Below are 21,134 nucleotides of genomic sequence, written 5' to 3'. Positions count from 1 at the left end.
GAATGTGGACAATTTGTGTGGTCTCCTCTCCTATATTGTAAAGTCCTTAAGGGCAGACAGCCAATTTCCAACAAATTCCTAGCATACCACAAGATCAACCAAAGGGGGTCCCTACCTTTTGTGGATAGTCTCTTTTAGTTTTATTTTACTTAATTCACTCACCAGCTTTTCAATCACAGGCAATAGTTATTCAGTCATTGTTTTTTACCTTCTCACATCCTATCCCACTGGATCTAAGATGGTAAAGTCACAAACCTCTCATTACCAAATTTTGCCAGCTACACTAAACATTACATGTTAGGTACACAGTGGGACTAAGTATAAGGGCATAAAGGTAGGGAAAACTTTTTTGATCTTATAATGAATGAGTCAGCAGGTGGCATCCAATCCTAATCCCAATCTAAATTTGTTCCAGAAAATATAAACAATTAAAGATGAAGTCTAGTAGTAAGGCCACCAGACTAGAATACAAATGACTCTTCTTATGTGGTCTTATCTTACTCCACTCTGACCCAGCCTTCACCCCTGCTCTTCAAATGAGGATGGAAAAGCATCCTTGGTCACCATGAACATTTTTCAAAAGATTGGAGTGCCAGACATGAATTCTGCCAACCACTCAATGTACATAGGCTCCTGTTATTGAATAATTTCATTGATAAATAGATCATTTAACATTGAAATGACACATGGAATAACAAAATCAATGTGCCAATTATGACAACTTTTCACTAGGTTAGCTGATGTTTACAGATTATCTACCATATTTGTGAGGAAAAAAATACAGTGTCTTTCTTTCAAGAGGTATAGGATATACAACTAAGGGAGAAACAATAATTCCAATTGCAGATGCCATCAGAGTTTCTATTTGGGCATAAAATGCATGTACCTACCTTAATTTTAAAAGCCCTTTTGAATCCACTAGCAAAAAAACCTCCAAATGGACCAATTAAAGATGCAAACGTTGAAAGTGCAATGCTATGTATCTGGAATGGATACAAGCTTACTGTATCCTGAAGAAAAAGAAACAAAAGCACACTTTTATTTACTACATAATCCCACACAATACTTATGTTGTTTTTTAAAAAAAAAAAAAAAGCCCAACAATGACATTTGTTTCTGTTTTTGTGTTGAGGGGGACATGTGGTATCCAGACCTCTGAATTTACTAGTGGAGGGACTTTCCAAGTTGAATCTATCTCTACTAATATACACTAAATAGTAAAAGCCTTAACCAGGGTCACACAACCATTGAGTGTCAGAAGCAAAATGTGAAACCAGATTTCTCTGACTCCAAAGTGAATTTCTTATCCTCTTGTATCATGATGGTTCTTATATTTTTATAACCTTAAAATAAAGGTAAAGAGGTCACATGGATTCTTTAAAATGGCAGCAAAAAATACTGGAAGAGAAAATGACTTGAGGAATACCAGCAGCTTTTGCTATATGTCATACCTATAATTAACTAACTAATGGATGCATAAACTGGATTTATCATTTATAACTGATTTTCTTAACCGTCTTAACCTGTTTCTATTGAAATTCCTCTCATTTGGAAAACCAAAAGGTTACTAAATATTTCTAACACAAAAGTAATTGAACTAAATGATACCTTGGAATTTATATCAACCCCAGACAATTAATTCTCTATATTACTAATTCCTCAAAGTTAGCTAGCTTATTATTCAGTTTATTATTCACAGAGTGGGACAGAAACAGACAGACAGACAGACACAGACACACACACACAGACACAGACACACACACACACACACACACACACACACACACACACACATTCACTCACTCCATAAATCAGTTCATTAAAAGGTTAACTTTATTATTCTAAAATTAACTTTATATTTAGGGTCCTCTTACCCATCTCAACACTCCCTTCAATAAGGGAGGAACAGAGTAAGTCTGAAGCTGGAAAAGTTCTGATGGTTCACACTCTGTTACAAATGAATTCACTTCACTTCTGTACTCTACTGGACAAACAAAGTATTGGTACTTTGCTAAAAAGTAGGCAGCCTGAAAAACAAAACAAATAACTATTAAAATACCAAGTGTCATAAAAAACCTATCTTCAGTTTTGTGTCAGAAAAATGAGTTAAATATGTATATTTTTACATATCAATCCCTGCTCCCAATTTAAATTAAAACAAATATTTTCAGACATATTATGTTCAAGGCACCATTCTGGTTGACACTACTCTGAAAATCAAAGTGTCCACATGAATATAAATGGAAAGCAAACAATTGACATTGTTTGTTATAGTGTTATAGTCTGGTGCAAATGAGCTGAGAAAATATTCCTTCTTCCCTATTTATTGAATAATTTTATTAAACTTTTTTCTTTCTAACTTTGTTTTGAGGGATGATTTATTAGGTGTGGAAAAGCAAGGGACACAATCTGGCCAAAATGATGTACTCTGAGTAACTTCAAGATGATGTTGATCTCTCTCTCCCTATAAGTTAAATTGTCATCTCTGTGCAATTGACTGATAGATACACATAGAATGAGAATATCCTGTCTTTCTTCTGAGTCCTACATCATGAAATATTAGTGATCTCCTCTTGCATTTCCTCTGGGCATCTTAAACTCTTCATTTCCAAGACACAACTCATTATCTCCATCCCTTTCCCATGCCAAAACACATCTTTTCCAACTCCTAGATTACTGTCAAAAGCATCACCATCTTCCCACTCATCCAGCCATTTACTAATTTATTCACCTCACACAGTTGGTGAATCTTACAAGTTCTACTTTCAACCTATCTACACCTTTTAAATACCATTCTATTTCTCTCCTGTCCCACCCCATCTCTTTTATGTGCTATCTTCCCCCATTAGAACTAAAAGCTCACTGAGGGCAGAAGTTGTCTTTATTTTTTATTATATTTGTATTCTCAGAACTTAGCATAGTGTCTAGCTTGTATTATATGCTTAATAAATTCTTGTTAACTTCATTCCCTATTGCCTCTAGGGTAAAATATAAACTCCTCTGACACTAAAATCTTTTTTACAATCTGGTATCTTCCTTTTTCTCCAGTCTTCTTATACTTTACTTCCATCTTGCATACTCAGATACACAGTCATATCGTCCTAACTGCACACATAATGCTCCATGTCCCTTTTATGTCCTTTCATGGCCTGTTTCCTATGTCTAGAATGTACTTCTTTCTCACTTCTATCTCATGGAAACCTTCATGTGGCACAAACCATGTTGGTCAGAATAATCTTTCCCGTAAAAACAACTGTTCTATAGTACTAAGGAAGAACCACTGGCATGGCTTCCTGGCATGTTAATAGCAATACAGGGAATCTAGAACTCCTTAGGCTAGATATATTATGCTGACCAAGTATCCTACCATGGCAAATCAGAGAATCAAGACAAACTGTATCCACTTGAGCCAATGTAATATTGCTAATGAATATCCTCTCCATGCTATCTTAAATAAACCTTTTGATAACTGTTAGATTATCAGTATAATTTTAATATTTTTGAAAACAAAACTTTTTTCTGTGTGTGTGTGTGTGTGTAAAATAGTTATAGATATTATTCTGTAAATGTATGTAGGTGTTGACTCTCTCAGCAGAATGTCAGGATAGGGACCATTTCATTTTGTATCACTTGCACAGTGCCTGGCACGTAGCACTGGTGACTGACCATTGTAAATCAAAAGATATCAAAACAAAGATAAAAGAGAAAATTAAAGAAAATCATTTAGTTTATATTGTCTCAATTAAAAACTTTGTAGCTTTGGGGAAAAGTATAAAAATTATAAACAGGGATTACACAGATTGGCTTCACAATGAGAAACTCTAGCCTCTCTAACCCACAAAATAAAATAAAAAGAGACTGATCTAAAAAGCACTGGAATAGCTTTAAGATCAGATTTTATTCACACCTTAGATTTTTTTTTTTAAAAAAAATTTCAGTTCTGAAGGTATTACAAGGTGAACTGCCTAAAGTTGTTTATTTAAACTTGGTATTTGAAGATTATGATTTATTGACCACTGAAAATGATTAAAATCTTGATTACCATCAGTATAAATGAAAGCTAATTTCTCAGTTCTAAATAAGCTTCAATTAATCATCTCCTTTTTCTTTTTGTCACTTATTAAACTAAAGGTCTTAAAACATAAGCTACTATCTTCAAATATGCATTTTAAATCATCAGCTGCTGAGAAGTCTCATATCTACTACTCCAAACTTGAACTTGATACCAAGAAATAATTTGCAGAAATGCTGAAGCTAGTGATGCAGCTATAACTAATTTTCAACAATCTCCTTACACTAAAAAAAAAAAAAAAAAAGGGGGGGGGGGAAGATTACTTGGCATATAAAGTTATATGTATAAAACACATATACACACAGACTCGAAGAGTAATTACACAATTTTCACTTATAATACTTAAAATACCCATTTCTTGTGCATTATTTACCCAAAGCTTGGAATGTAGAAATGAAATATCTTAAAATCATCTATAATATTCAACATTCATAGCTCAGAGTGTACATTAATTATATAATCAACAGAACATTTCTGCAACTTGGCTGATTGTAATAGTATACATGACCACAAGTCAACTAAAAAGATACAACTATTTCTGACTTACCTGCATTTAGGAAAATATACAAAGTTTTCACCAGCTTTTAAACTTCAGATATGGTACAAAGAGCAGTAGTGGAATTTAATAACATTTTCTAGTTTAATGCGTTCTGATTCAGAACAGAGGGGAAACCTACACTAATTGTGCGAAAGTTTGAAGGAATGTTAAGGAAGAAAAATTGTAGAAATACTTACAATGAATCCAAAAATAACTGTAGAAAAGAATCCTCCAATGAATCCTTCCCAAGTCTTTTTAGGAGATAGCTAATAGAGGGCCCATAACCAAACAAACAAATAAGAAAGTAAGATAAGTTACTAAACAGACATTTTAAAAAATATGTTTCTATAAATCCAAGCCTCTGAGCAACCTGAAAAGTTGTCACCTTATGTCTATCTGACTTCATCATTCAAATTACTCTGATAATCCCACCTTTTATTTAAAATTTTCTACCTTTGTAATTTATTACTATTTCTATTGAATTTATTATGTAAAATACTCAAATAATTATGGTTTATATGTTTTTTGTGCTACTATAACATGTTTCTCGTGTCCTTGAATTCCAGCCTCCCTAATAAAGGGACCAAAGTCTTCTTTTCTCAAATTTATATTAACATACTTCTAACAGTGTTAACCAAAATTATATGTATTAATTAAAATGAAAACGCAACAAATGTGGACTATTATTGAGTATGCTGAATTGTTTTAATGCTGGGTCTATAACACCACAATATCCTAAAAGGTCAAAATACTTTCTTTGCTTTACAAATATAATTTCTCTAAAGGATTTAGAAGATATCAGACCACTATAGGGAATTTCATGTTCAACATTCAATAAATGATACGATGTCACCAATTCTTTGGCAATTCTATATAAGGTCCATCACAAATTTGATAATTAATTTTCTAAACACAAAAGTTACACTTTTATAGTAAAGGGGGAAAAGACATTTACTTTGCGATCAAAGTCCTAATGATGATTAGGATACATTCAAAACTGCACTGACTCTATGCACAAGGTATATGTTACTATATAATATAAAGATTTATTCAAATAAGCATCATCCTTTCCTTTGACGGCCTCACCACCCAGTAGGGAAAAGAAGACATGTACAGAAATAATAATGTGAAGTTCACTTTCAGAAAAGGGGCACAAGGAAAGTTTATGAAGATTGATCAGTCAGTCAAAGAGCATGTAGTACTATATGCTTAGTATTTAGTATTTGGCCCTAGGCATGGAACTACGTTCTAAAAATATAAAGAAGGGTATAAACATTGTCCTTGTCCTTAAAGAGTTCACATCCTAATAAGAGACACAATGTATAAAAGTTATATAGAATAGATAGAAGGGAATGTTAAGAGAGGAAAGTTCTAGTAACCAGAGGGAACTAGGAAAGGTCTCCAAAATTTATTAGGAAGGAAGGGATGCTAAGGAATAAAATCTGAGAAATGGCAAGTAATTCAGTTTGGCAACAACATGAAAGCAAGAAGGATGTAAACCTTCTGAAGTGAGGCAGGCCCTGTCAGTATTTGTATACTTATTATCTAGCACATGCACTTAAAAATATCAACTGAACAAGTAGTTCAAAATCTGAGTCAGTCAAAACAACTTTAAGCCCACTAATATAATCAGATAACATAAAATGCATTTCTTCTGTTTTAGCATACTTTTTGCCTGTAAGGTCTCAATTAATTATTCACATTGACTGCCAGATCAAGAAGACTCAAGGATGCTTTTTTCCTGTGATTCAAAGGTACAAGGCCCTTATACAACACTTCCAAACAACTACATTAAAGTTGCTTTCTGTAATAGGAAGAGGTGGGAGAGACTTGAGGCACTGGGATACAGTGGGGAGAAATGGATAAAGATAATGCAGAATTTCAAGGAAGACATGAATACCTATTGCTCCCATTTCCTAAAAACCTAATGTCTCCTCACTCACTTCCAAACTGCCTTTCTTCCCCCCAGCAATTCCCAAAACTACTCTCCCAAATGGCAACAAATTTGCCATTTGCCAATTCCAAAGGCTTTTATTTTCTCCCAATCTGATCCTCATTATCATCTTCCTTAATCTTTAGGAAGGCAACTAAGTGGTTCAGTGGATAGAGCTCTTATCCAGGTACTTATTAGCTACATGACACAGAGAAAAAAGTTTAACTCCATTTGCCTCAGTTTCCTCAACTATAAAATGAACTAGAGAAAGAAACATCAAACTACCCCAATATCTTTACTAGGAAAATCCCTAATATATGAAAAGTTGAACACAAATTTAACTATATCTTTTTGAAGCATTGATACTTTTGGTTTGGATCCTTTCTTCTCAGAGAATCCATAATATTTTGGTTATCTTCCTAATGAGTTACAGTATCCTCTGTCAAAGGAGGTCAAGATAGGAGATCATCTCACTTCCAAGACTTTAACTATTAAAACTTCAATGTAAAAGTTGCCACATCTATATCTTTAATGCTTTCTCTTAAGCTTTAGAAACACATGAAATTTCTATTCAAATGTCTCATCAGAATAACAAACACAAAATATGAACTTATTATGCTCCCATAAACTTGCTTTTCCCTCCTAATCACACACTCCCATCCCCCCCCCCACCCCACCCCCGCCCATTCAAACTCTTACATTAAAAAATTTGGATTTTCTTTTAAGTCTTCCTTTCCTTCCTCTTGACACCTTGTTACTGATTCCAATCTCAGAAGCATCTCTTTCAGGTCTTTTTTTCTCTCTAGTCGTAACTATCACTATGTTAGCAAGGCCCTAATGGAATTCATGCTTCCACATATCTCTTCTCTCTGTCACTCTCTTACCCTCTCCCCCAAGTCCCTCCTGCACATTCCAGAATAATTTTTCTTATAATACAAATCTGGTCATGTCACTCAAGGCGAGCCTCTACTGTCTGGCAGTCTTCTACTTTCAAGTACTCTTACGCTATTATGGCTTGAGCTAAGATTTTCCTTCTGCACTTTCCCCCCATGAACTCCCTTCCCAATCTTTTTTATGTCTATAAAATAAGAAGCATTGTTGCATTTTAAAAGTTCTGACACATTTAAGTTTGGAGTTTTTGTTGTTCCTTTTTTCAAAAAAACAAAAAACTGCAGGGCCATGTTTTTGTATTACCTTAATTAAAGGAGTTCTCCCAAAGAAGAATCCAAAAAGGTAGGCTGTAATGTCATTGCAGATAACACTTGAGATTGGAACAAGAAACCTTAAAAAGAGTTAGAAGAAAAAAATATAACAACAACTAATGTCAACAATACTGGTGTTTACATTCTTGCTTAGAGCATTGGGGTAGTCATCAAGACTGGGTTCATGGATTTAAATGCCAATTTTACCAACAAAATAATCTAAATATGATCTGAAATTAATTTAAAAAAACTCTCTGAAGAATAATACTAAGTATTAAAATCTTATTAATTAAAGAATAAAGAAAAAAATTAAAATTTTAATATTAAAATACAATTATCATACCATAGGACAGATTTAAATGCCAAATTACAAGGATATTATAGTACCTATAGGTTAGGTTTATTTTATAAAAGCTGACTAAAATATCTACTATCTATATAAAAGATAGGTTAAAAAAATCCATTTTACATTAAGAACAATTTTCTTTTGAAGAGACTGAAGATAAGATTGTCAATTCCTTTAAGCTTTGTCAACAGAGCTCAGACTGTGGTAGACGTACCATGTACAGAGGTAGAAACAAGACTGAACCCCAAAGACAAGCCTAACAAAGTACAAAAAGGCTCATAGCCAAGTTGTCTACAGGGCAATGAGTTTTCTTGAGTACATGACTCTTCAAGACAATCTAAGGTCCAAACTCATTATGACAATGAAATAAGTGAACAATCAAGCAAAAATGTAATCTTAAAATCTTTTAGGTCTTACAGTAGAAATCTAAACTAGTTCTACATCTGTGAAGTTGATTCATAATTTACTAACTTCAATAAATCTCAAATTTAAAATTTGTTTTAGAAAACTTACCACAGGTTTTATTGATTCAATCAGAATTTTTTTAATGCAAAATTAGTTGTATACTAAGACTTTTAAAGTAAATTTAATATTCCTCAGTCAATAAAATTCCTCACCTAAAAGTTATTTTAAAATATGAACTTAAAAAATTGGTAGAATTTATTGTTTTTCCCATGCCTAACTATAATCAATTTTTAAAATGCTTTGTAACTTAATAACAAATTAAAATGTCCATTATCCTATCTTTTTTTTACAACTCTATTAGATTGTGACTCATTAAATCAAAACTCCAGAATTCTAGGGGCAGCAACATAGCGCAGTGGATAGAGCACCAGCCCTGAATTCAGGAGGACCCGAGTTCAAATCTGGTCTCAGACACTTACACTTCTTAGCTGTGTGACCCTGGGCAAGTCACTTGACCCCAGCCTCAGAAAAAGAAAAAACAAACAAACAAACAAAAAACAAAGAAAACCTCCAGAATTCCAGATTGAATACATGCTATTTAAAAATACATAAATACTTAGTCTAAAGAAAAAGCAATTCTTTCAAAGTTCACCACAGATAGCCACATTTTTGCAAAAGAATTACAAATTTCCATATTCAGCTTGCATTGCATAAAATGATAAGTAATAAGACACTTGAAAAATGCAATGTTATAGTTTAATTCTTTAACACTTCAAGGATCCATGATTTTGTCATTATGAAGTTCACCAAGTAACAACTCTTCAACATCTTCTTAGGCAGAAAATAAATTGCCATGACCTCCTCTATTTTGTGATCAAGTGTAGTTAGATAGGTCATCAGATAGACATGCCATATATTAGTCAACAAATCCACACACAGAGGTTTCTTTTTATCCTGATAGTATCAGCCATAGTTTATTTTGTTTGCATTTCCTTAAAGAACATTAAGAGTCTCCTCCACCACTAAAACTATAAAGAAAAGCTATTGTTTTTCATCATAAGAAGATTCAATTCATTTTTTCTTGCTGACTGGGGAAATTTTCAAGTTCAGTTCATTTTTAAATTGCCCTTTGTGGAAATGTCCAAGTTTTATTTAGAATTTAAATAACAGACCTTTTAAAAGGCACTATTATATAAAGCTCCATATGATTAGAAGCATAGTCAGTAAGAATTTGGTCCTTTATTATCAAATATTAAAATAAAAATACATTTTATATTTAACAGAAATAAATAGTAGAAAGCTGAAATTAGTAAGATTTTTAAAATATTAGAGTGTTTGATAAATCATCAGAAAGCAACTTATTCTTGGTTTCCTTACCATATCATGCCTTCGAACAGATTTTGGATGACAAGATGAGACTGAGTTACAGTTATCAGCAAGGTGACATGAGTCCATGCAAACTGTTAATAGTGCAACAAGATAAGAATTAGTGAATGCTACACAGATCAAAATACTTATAGTTGAAGAAATAAAGAGAAAATGCTTTAAGCACATTCAAATTTCTTTCAGCAGTCTAGTATTTAGTACTTATGCAATATAAGATAACTCTACTGTATGATACTTGTTTTCTTAAAAACTAGGAAAAATAATTTTTATTAATTTAATTTCAAAGCATCTGAACAAAAAAACTCAACCAAACAAACAAAAAAAAAAACAACTTATGACCAAATGGTAGGTAGATACTGTGAGATACATACTTAAACATGTATCTGAATGAGAGGGCTAACTATATGAGGAATTTAAGAGGTAATTAGGATACTAATGTCACATTACCAGTATGGTAGTATTTGTGAATTACTAATTAATTTAGATACATTTTGAGTATTTATATTCCATTGATAGACTAAAAACTACTTTCTTTTCTACAGGTAACTTCCTAACTTCAAACAACTCAAATTAATTGAACATCTGTCAAAAGGTTCAGATGTCCCTAAAATTTCAAACTTTTCTGTGGACTCCAGTGCTGGTTATTGCAGTTTGTGGCTTCTCTGAGGCTCTACAATTCTTCCCTCTTTAGGCATTTCAAAGACCTTTGGCACTTTTATTTAAAGGTAGATAAGCAAAAGGGAAGTATTTTACTTCAAAAACAAACAAACAGCCAACCCAACACCTAGTTAAGAAAACAATATATATGACTATAATACAACTTTAATATATCTGGAATTTTCATTTATATGCAATACACTTGCTTTCTGTTGACAACTAAGAGCAAGTTATCTTTTTTGTTGGTGCTGTTGCCCCAGTGATCTTTTCTGGAGGCAATAGGCTGTTGGTGCAGTTAAAAAGTATTTATCATTTTGAACTTTTTTAGATCCTTCTTTTCACATGATTCCTTTACACTACCAATTTGAATTTTAGAATGATAAATTGGATAACTTAACTGGATCATAACATTATAGATTTGGAGCTGAAAGGAGTTTCAGAGACTATCTAGTTTTCATAAAGCAAAGGCTCAGAAGTAGTGATTTGCCCAAGATCACACAAATGTTAAATATATTAAATACAAAGGACTTCTGAATAAATTAAGTATTAAAGACTTTTGATTACAAATCCAGTACTCTATATTAGGAAAAATAAAAGGAAATATGTATTTTAAATCTGATCTTGAAAATGTATATTGAGTACATGTATTCACAAAACCAAATATTCTATTTCCATAGTAAACAATTGCACATTAGTTTCATAATTAAAAAGAAAATTAGTTCAGAATACATGTTGTTAAAGATGCATAAAATCAAGACAAGATACGTTAATATGAGGATAGCAATCAATATTAGGAAGAACACTGACCCTGAAGTCAGAGGACCACTTGCACTTAGAATTTGTGTGACTGAGTCAGGTATACTTCCTGAGTCTTAGTTTTCCCATCTGCAAAATGAGTAAGTTGAACTATATGGCCTCTAAAAGTCCTTAATTAAATGAGGGCACTTTAATAATGTGGGAATTCCCTGAACTGATGTAGAGAGATTAAGTGATTCAACTCACAGCTAGCAAATGTCAAGGGATAAATGTTCTGAATCCATGTCTTACTGACACTGAGTCCAGCACTCTATCCACTATGCCCACTGCCTCTGATAGGACTGGAAATCAATGTTGTAGACAAGTTTATTGCTCTGGTAACAAACAGTACTATTGATACATACATTCTTTATAATACACACATCATGTGAAAAAATTATCTCCTAGAGAAGAATGGGATAAACTCTTCTTACTGTTAAAGGACTAATGAATAGGTAATAGAGGTAAAAATAATAATGTCCAACAATTTTAAAAAACAAAAGAATGTTACATAAAATAACATGATTGTTTTAAACTCTAAACTTGAAGGGCTTTAAACCAAAGATTAAATTGGGTTCAAAAGGGCCTTTTCTAGTTTTAATTATTATCTCGTGTCTTAAAGGGTACATGCAGCTTCTTGAAACTACATAATTTCAAATGTTAAGAATATAGCTAAGAAAAATTTAAAGTACTGATTTCTATAACAAATCAGTGACCATGAAAAATGGTTAATACACACCATGTAAAACTGAAGTCGATAATGTTTCTTCACTAAGCTCAGTACAAACATGCAGAAACCTGTACAATAAAGAACAAAAAAATATGCAATTTTCTATCATCTAAATGTATACAATTCAGATTATAAATAAGCAGGAATTTTGGTTATGAAAATGAACCCATATTATTATATCTATCTAAATTGTATTAACTTATATGTTATCTTGTGACCTTTCTTCTACTTGTATCTTGTCCTACTACTGACTTTCAGAATTATGGACTAACAGAATTTAAATGTTCAAAGGCATTGAAGAAGTCATGTCACCTAGGCCTCCCACAGGTATCCCATCTACTACCTTGAGGGGTCAGGAAGAGTTGCAGCATGGCATTGTAGTCAGTTTCAGTTTTGTTACTTAGTACCTACCTGTGTGATTCTGGGCAGATTATTGTATCTTTCTAAGGACTAGTTCCTTCAACTTTGCTTTAAAACCTCAAATCCAACTAAGTGGCCATCTACTGTTTGTGCTTAAATCCAGCCTCTTAAACTAGTCTGGGAATTTGAAAGAGCAGTGAATTCTTATTTATCTCTCACAGAGCCTACTACATAATGAATGCTCAATAAATCCATTAGATAATTTTAAGAAATAAAACTCCATTTATGTGTAAATGTAATGATATTTTTATTAGCCAAGTAAATGGATTATGCTTTATGAATTTATTAAGGATTTTAAATGCAGAGGCATACAATTTTAAAAACTAATCTTCTTTAAGATATCATGTTCTTTGCTTCATCATGTTGCCATAAGCAAAGTAAAAAAATAACTTGAATCCTTTATTTCTCAAAAAAACATAATCTTAACAAAAAGCAAAATTATAATACATTTCCTATTTCCTATGTGAGCAAACATTTTAATATCTTAATATTTTTAAACAATTTATGAATGAAGCATATCTTGTATACAATAAATTGCTATTTGCTAAAACCATGAAAGGCAATATATTTTTTCAAAATTTTCCAATAAACATATGCTGAAACATGTTTATTTAAAACTGAAATTTCATTTAAAAGTGAAACTCATATCAGTATTTTCTTAACACACAACCATGGGAATTTATAGCTTAGTGTATTCCACCCAAACAAAATGAACCCAGACTCAATTTTAGCATACATATGCACCATGTCCCTAGACTATTCTTCCTGTAACTTTCTTACAAAAAGTACTAAAGAGCTACCTTAAGCTAATCTATAATTTGAAACCCCTATATTAGAGGAACAAAAAGAATGAGAAGGGAATTGATGCATTATGGGTGATCTGGCTTCATCTATCATCTAACCCTCCTAATATGGTATGCAATTAAGTTGGGGAAAAATTGGTTTGCTTATTATGAAATCAGAATCTCAAAATACAATGTATACATACAAATATATTGAGAAATAAAGCAAAGGTAGCATTTTTAAAATGTGTCTGAATTTAAGTATTCAAAATAAGTCTATACCTATCTTTTTAATTTAGTTTTGCCTGTGCTTCATAATGAAACAGATTTATTCTCTGTTCAAGGAACTTCAGAAATAGAAATTCCTTTTCTTAAACTATCCTGAATCGTTGCTTTTGCTTTGGTTACATAATCAAAAGCTGAAAAGCTGGTATAAAAACAAATGGTAACAATAAGTGTAGGTAGATTTTGTTTTGGCACAAGAACAATGAGAAACGGAAATAAAAACAAGGCATAAAGGCAACTGAAAATAAGAGAACTGAGTTTTCATTTTCTGTTTCATTTTTCTCTATCATCCTCAGTACACTTGTACAGGGATTGAGACATAGTAGCTACTCAATAAATACATGTAGAATGGCCCTGAACAAGAAAGAGTGTGGAGGCTTTTTCTTAAAAGAACATCTAGTCACAAGGGTGACTCCCTTTGTTATAGAGATGAAGAAATTGAGGGCCTGAGACTGGAAGGACTGGAATTAAGAACATCTTGAAGGACACCAAACAAATTTTTGCATCTTCTAATAGGCCTGGGTCTTCTCAATCAGATGTATTCAGCTTAAAGAGCCTTGAGTCCAGTATTATTATCTATTTTCACATAAAAAAGGAAACACTACTACTCAGAAAAGTCCTTATCAATTACTTCTTTCTCACTATAATACAATGTGACAACGTGAAAGGACTTTTGTCTAATCTTTTACAGAAAAGGAAATTGAGACCCAAAGGTATCACAACTGTAAGTTATAGTCAGAACAGGGACTATGTTTAGAAAGTTTTTCTTTCTGTAGCAATACTGCAAGATTGGGCAAGGGAAAGTGTTGAATATTAAAAATCTTACAAAAATCATAGGATTTTCATTAAAAAAAAATATGATGCAACCTATCAGGATGTATTAGAAAGCTAGCAAAGGGAAAAACCGCCAGAATTCCACTGGCTTTTCTTGAAAATAGAGCTCCAAAAGACTTGAAAATCAAAATCCAGAACTTCCAGGTCAAAGAAAAAAAAAATACTAGAATCAGATGGGAAAAAAAAGAAACCACAGTCATTAATATATAATATTTAGCAGCAACACCTATTATAAAGGAATTGAAAATGGATTATAATTCTATAATAGGAAAAAAAAAGAACCTAAATGAATTAGGCTTCCAATCATTTTTGATGAAAATACAAGAGCTGAGGAGTAACATAAGTGTCAAGAGTAACATAACAAGGTAAATACAAGAAAGCAACCAGAAGGGACTATACAAAAATCAAGTGTCAATATGCTAACAGAGGAAGATGATACAAAGTTTCCTTCAGAACTACAATGTCTTCAGAGGTCCCTGGGGGGAGGTAAATAAGATAGATGCCCTTTTTGGAGTGGTTTCATCATGTTTTAATAAACATCAAGAAAGAAGCAAAGGATTGTCAATGCTGAAAAATTACCCATGCATATATCTTGTAAATAAAAAGCTATTAAAAAAAGTGATAGACTAAGAATTAAAAAAGAAGAAAAGAAGAAGAAGAAGAAGAAGAAGAAGAAGAAGAAGAAGAAGGAGAAGAAGAAGAAGAAGAAGAAGAAGAAGAAGAAGAAGAAGAAGAAGAAGAAGAAGCAGAAGCAGAAGCAGCAGCAGCAGCAGCAGCAAAGGGAGAGGAAAATGAATACACTTAAGGAAGGAAAGGGGAGAAAGAGTGAACGAACTCTCTCCTTGTATACTATGTGATCTCATCAATTTCCATGGATTCAATTAAAAGCTCTTGTTGATAATTCTCAAATCTGACTTGTCTGATTATCTCCATTTTGCACCTCCAACTACCTATTGGAATTGAAAACTGAAATCATTTTATTTCTCCCTAAATTATCTTCTCTTCCAAATTTTTTTATTACAGTTGATTAATCATTCTCCTAGTCACCCAGGCTCACAATCTAGGTGTCATTCTTGACTTGCGTTTCACTCACTCTCCATCCAGTCTCTAGCCCTCCATCTACTCAGCTGTCATAGGGATCTTCCTAAAGAGCAGGTCTGACTACAATTCACACCCTTCCCTCCATCTTCTATAAGAAGCCTTTTTTGATTCCCTTTAAATGCTATTGACTCTGATGATTATATACAGAATTTTGAAAAGTTAGGAATTATAGTTTTCTGTCAGCTTCTGAATAGTAATGGAAAGGAGCACACATTTCTAGGCTAAGAATGGCATCTTACAAAAAAAAAAGAAAAAAAAGAAAAAGAACCATGTTCATGAAAGGCATAAATCCCTCAAATGCAAATGCAGAAATATTACGAATATTTTAATGACTACAATGAAATAAAAATCCAACAAAGAATGCAAAATTATTATTATTATTATTTTTTTTTGGAGGCTGGGGTTAAATGACTTGCCCAGGGTCACACAGCTAGGAAGTGTTAAGTGTCTGAGATCATATTTGAACTCTAGTCCTCCTGAATTCAAGGCTGGTGCTCTATCCACTGTGCCACCTAGCTGCCCCGAAAAATTATTTTAATACAAAAGAATTGATGGGTCAAAGAAAAAAACATAAAACAATTTCATCAAAAATAATGCCAATGAGACAACCTATGAAAATTTTGGTCATGGCAATTATTGGGGAAAAGTTTGTTTCTTTAAACATCTTCATTGGCAAAGGAATAGACCCATAAGTTGGGCATGCTTCTAAACACACTGAAAAAACTTAATGAAAAAAAAAAAAGCACCAAAATATAAATCCTAAAAATTTAGTAGAATAACAAAATTGAAAACACCTGAAAATTAAAAAAACAAAAAACAAAAAAAACCCCAAAAAGTAGGGGCAGTTTTTCCCCCCCCCTAAAATAAACCATTTTTTTAAAAGGGGAAAAACATTAACAACAGAATAAAAATGAAGAAAAAGTGATAAAGTAATAAGCAAATTTCAAACTAGTTTACACAGGATTGTTGCAATCCATGTACAGACCAAGTATTTAATACCACACTATACACATTTCTATTAAAAACCTTAGAAAAGGAGTAAGTGTTTAATATGTTTAATAAGTCCTTAATATGTTAATATCTATCTAAAACCAAATAAGCAAAACATGTATTATGGATACACTAGACATCTTTCCAATAAAATCAGGTACAAAGCAAAACTGGGCATTACTACACTTCTTTTAGATATACTGCTAAAAGTGCTAGATAGATAAATAAGACAGGAAAAAATGGATAAGCATACCTTTTTTTTTTGAAATATGATGACTTACTTAGAAAACCCTAGAATCAATTAAATCAACTGAAATAATAATTTTACTAAAACAGTAGTTATACAATAAATCCACATAAATCATCATTATTATTACCAATAAAAAGGAAGAGATTTAGTAACCTCATTCAAAATAATTGTAGAATATATAAAATACTGGATAGTCTACCTCCTAAGACAGAGATAAAAAAAAGTATATGTGTATAAATATAAAACACTTTATTGGAAATACAGATCTAAATAACTAAATATTAATTGCACATAAGGTTGATTGAACTGATATGAAAATCATAGTATTACTTAAAATGATTACTTATTCAGTGCCATATTAATTAAATTACCAAAAGACTAATTCATATAGATGTTTAAAAATGAAATTCATTGAAAGAACAAAGAATGGTCAAGAATCTCAAATTTTTAAAAAGTAAGTAAATAGGACTAACTAAAATAGATTTAAAACTATACTACAAAGAAGTAAACGCCAAAATGATTTGACAATGGTTCCTGGAATAGATTAAGTACACAAAATACTGTAACACACAAACTTGGTAGTTAAGTGTTTGATAAGCCAGAAGACTAACAATTACTGAAGTTAAGATCTTATTTTTAACTGCTTGGAAAACTGGACAATCGTCTGTTAGAAATTAAATTGAAGTCAATACCTTATATCATATGTCAAGAAAAAGTTCCCAATTGATGCATGCTGTAAATATAAATGGTCATATGATAAACACACAGGATAAAAAAAAGAAATTACATTTCAGATACATGGATAAGAGGATTCATGACCAAAGAATAGAGATGAATTAAGATTTTTGCAGAAATCTGATTCAAGTAAAACTATCTGAATAGAACAAGTAACTGAGGAAAAAATCTTTTCAGCAAATTTCTCTGAAAAAATACAGGGAACTGATTCAAATATTTGAAAGAATTAGATTAATATGAACAGATCATTAACTAAGAACAGGCATTTCTCAAAAGATGGTATCAAAACTATTCATACTCATGACAATAACTGGAAACTGGAAGATGAGAAGTTAGTTCCTTGAACAGATTAAGTACATAAAATACTACAAATTGTGGAATAGCTAAACATATTATAGAATATCAATATGTTAGATTGGTATAGTGCCATAAGAAATGGTGCAAGTTCCTGTTTCAAAGAAACCTAGGAAGATCTGTATGAACTGATGCAGAGGGAAGTGAACAATTTATATAACACTGTAAAAACAAAACACTATGAAAGACTTCAGAATTCTAATCAATACAATGACCAGCCATGATTTCAGGAGAGTAAATATGATGCATGCATAATTGATCATTGTGCTTCAATCTTAAATAAGACCAAAATGACACCACCATATTGAATTCAAGGTACAGTATTTTGGACTGGTGGTTCAAATCAATATAAGTTCAGAAAGCTCTACTATATTTCAGGCACAAATAGTCCACATGAACATATGGAGAAGAGATGTCTCAACATTTGTGCATCTCACATTTCTTTTGAGATACTTCAATCCTGCTTTGCTCATAGAGCTTAGTGGTTTCTTTGATGTAAGCACACTATCCTGGTAGTCCTTTGCCAGTGTCTTCCATGTCACTGGCAAATTTTTTAGACAATCCTTGAGAGTGTCCTTGTGTTGTGTTGTCTGACCACTATGTATGTCATGCTTGAGTTCTCCACAAAATAGTATTTAGGGCAAACAACATTTGGCATTAAAACAATGTGGCCAAACCACTGGAGTTGTGCTATCTACAGTAGAGTTTGAATACTTGGCAGGTTAGTTCAAGAGAAAACCTCAATGTCTGGCACCCTATTTTGCCAGGTGATATTCAGAATATTCTTAAGACAATTCAAATGGAAGCAATGCGGTTGCCTGGAGTGGTACTGGTCCAGGTTTCACAGGCATGCAACAATGAGATAAGCACAATGGTTTTGTAGATCTTCATACTGATAGGCAATCTAATCCCTCTACTCTCCCACAATTCTGTTCAGAGACTCCCACGACACTGAGCTAGGTCAGCATTCTATGAGTCAAGCTCATCATCTACTTAGACATCCCTGGAAGACATACTGCCATGGGAAGTGAACCTATCCACAGCTTTCAAAATGTCTCCAATTGCTTCAACTGATGGGTCTATGTATGATTGATGTGATACTGGCTGATGGGCACTGGGCTAGAAATGTTGCTATTTCCAAGGCTCTTGACTTCAGAGTTCTTGTCTTTCTCTATTGAAGTTTGAGAGACATAGCGGTCTAACTTTCATGGTAAAAGCTATCTCCTGAATATCTCTCACAATAATTTTTTTTGTAGTCAAAACTCATCTAGTCAACAAGCTTACATGCCTACCAAAAGGAGTGAAATGCAAGTTCATGACAACATGATTGCCACTTGCATAAAAGCACCACTGTCAGTGCAAATGTTTCCACCATAATAAATCTTGATGAGGTCAAAGAAAAATTTTATTAAGAACCTCATTATTAATGTGCTGAAAAAGGTCAAGCTTATAATCGTGGGTGATTTTAATGCAAGAGTACGCACAGACTACCAGACATATCAGGGATTCCTTGGGAAGGATGGAGTTGGATACAGCAACAGCAATGATCATTTACTACTAAAAGATTTGTGCATCTTTTCATCAACACTGTCTTTGGTTTATCTAAATGCAATAAAACTTCAGGGATGTATCCTCATAGAAAATACTGGCATGTGACAGATAAATTCAAATTCAAATCTGGCCTCAGACACTTAACACTTCCTAGCTATGTGACTCTGGGCAAGTCACTTGCCTCTGCTTGCCTCAGCAAAAACAAAAAACAAAAAACAAAAAACCATAATCAGTCTTGGGTCATCTAACTAGTTTTTGATAATACAAAGACAAGAGCTAAGAACAAATTAAAAAGAAACAGTTGCCTCAACATAAATCAAATAACTCCTATGTTCAAATAACTCCTATGAGAGTGACAAAGACAATGGCTCAACTGTTAAAATGATCCTCTCTGCTGCTTGTGGCTAATTTTTGCATAACAGTTAACACCAAAAAAAAAAAAAAAAGCCAAAGTTTTCCATCAGCCAGTACCACATTGGCCTATAAGCAAATCGAGAAAATCTGAAAGCTGTAGATAAATTCACTTACATTGCTAATATAACTTCCAAGGAGCTTTAGTTTCATATACTTTCTTCTTCTGTTCTAAAAATATTAAAGCACATATCAAAAACTGAAAAAATATGTTTAATAACTGTAAATAGGTTAGATTTGTAGCAGAGTTATAAGGACAGATAAATATTAGGAAAACAATTAGCATATTCTATCATAATAGTAACAAAAATCAATAGAAAATATATGATAAAGGCAGGAAAAGTTTTTGATAAGTCCTAGCACTCATTTATGTTAGGAATATTAAAATGAATAGAAATAAAAGAACCCTGCCATAAAATATGTTCAAAATTATTTATAATGTTGAAATTTAAATTCCCTATTTACAATGAAAAAAATTTTACCAGTAAGATAAGGGATAAAGTAAAGAGGTTTCCACTATTATTTAAAATTTAAAAGAACAAGAAGAAATGAGGCAATTAGGATAGCCAGAGATTAAGTTCCTAAAAGAGCCTTAAGAATTGAAAAATCAAAATTACTTTTAAAAAAAGAGGAAGAAAATATTCTATTAAAATTATACAAAATATATGTAGGAGTTAATGTACTAAGATGCACAAAGTAGTCTTCACAGAAATTAGGAAGACAATTTAAAATTCAGCAATAAAAATTTATAAAGCACCTATTATGTGCTATACACTGTTTTCCTATCACCCTTTGAAACACTTACAATTTCAAGTTTTCTGAGGTTCTGCACAAAACATGTTTTTTCTTTTAACTCAAATGTTTAAATTTTTTAAATTATTGCCTTAAGCCTTAAACATGTACATTTTGAATATATAAAGTTTTTTTTAAGTAAAAATTAAAATTTTTGCACCTTTAGCAAAATCACACACTTCTTTATTTCCCTATCTGAACTTCCTTCTCTGTTCCTTCATCCTGAGTTCAAATCTGACTTTAAACACTAGGCATCTCCCTGAAGAAATCATTTATTATCTGTCTACCTTTCTTCACCTGTAAAATGGGAATAACACCTACTTTCTGATACAGATCATATTACTTATTCAAACCAAATTCTTAATGGAAGTCATCCTTTCTAATAAGTAAGGACAGCTAAATAAAACACACATATAGATTGGCTATGTCTGAAAATATGTTTCACTCTATAGCTCTATGGCAAGAGATGGGAAACTTCCTTCAATTTCCAACTGATCCATTTATAACTAAGGCCACTGTGGTAAGTGGTAAGGAACTCAAGGTTACTGATTTGAATGCTTCATTT

At 32.4% G+C, this 21,134-nt stretch overlaps 1 protein-coding gene across 1 annotated transcript in view; it reads right to left on the bottom strand.

The window, feature by feature from the left end:
• CDS1 (CDP-diacylglycerol synthase 1) overlaps positions 1–21,134 on the bottom strand; it is a 75,203-nt gene that overhangs the window by 8,543 nt on the left and 45,526 nt on the right. The window contains exons 6-11 of the mRNA XM_074276159.1: positions 12,074–12,132; positions 9,874–9,956; positions 7,738–7,825; positions 4,808–4,876; positions 1,875–2,027; positions 891–1,010 (exon numbers count right to left, since the gene is read on the bottom strand). Of these exons, the coding sequence (XP_074132260.1) occupies positions 891–1,010; positions 1,875–2,027; positions 4,808–4,876; positions 7,738–7,825; positions 9,874–9,956; positions 12,074–12,132 (572 nt within the window). The remainder of the gene's footprint in view (positions 1–890; positions 1,011–1,874; positions 2,028–4,807; positions 4,877–7,737; positions 7,826–9,873; positions 9,957–12,073; positions 12,133–21,134) is intronic.

Source organism: Sminthopsis crassicaudata, chromosome 6 (assembly GCF_048593235.1).
Source record: "Sminthopsis crassicaudata isolate SCR6 chromosome 6, ASM4859323v1, whole genome shotgun sequence".
Lineage (NCBI taxonomy): Eukaryota > Metazoa > Chordata > Mammalia > Dasyuromorphia > Dasyuridae > Sminthopsis > Sminthopsis crassicaudata.
The sequence above is the reverse complement of the archived record's forward strand: the minus strand, read 5'-3'. Positions and strand labels throughout refer to the sequence as shown.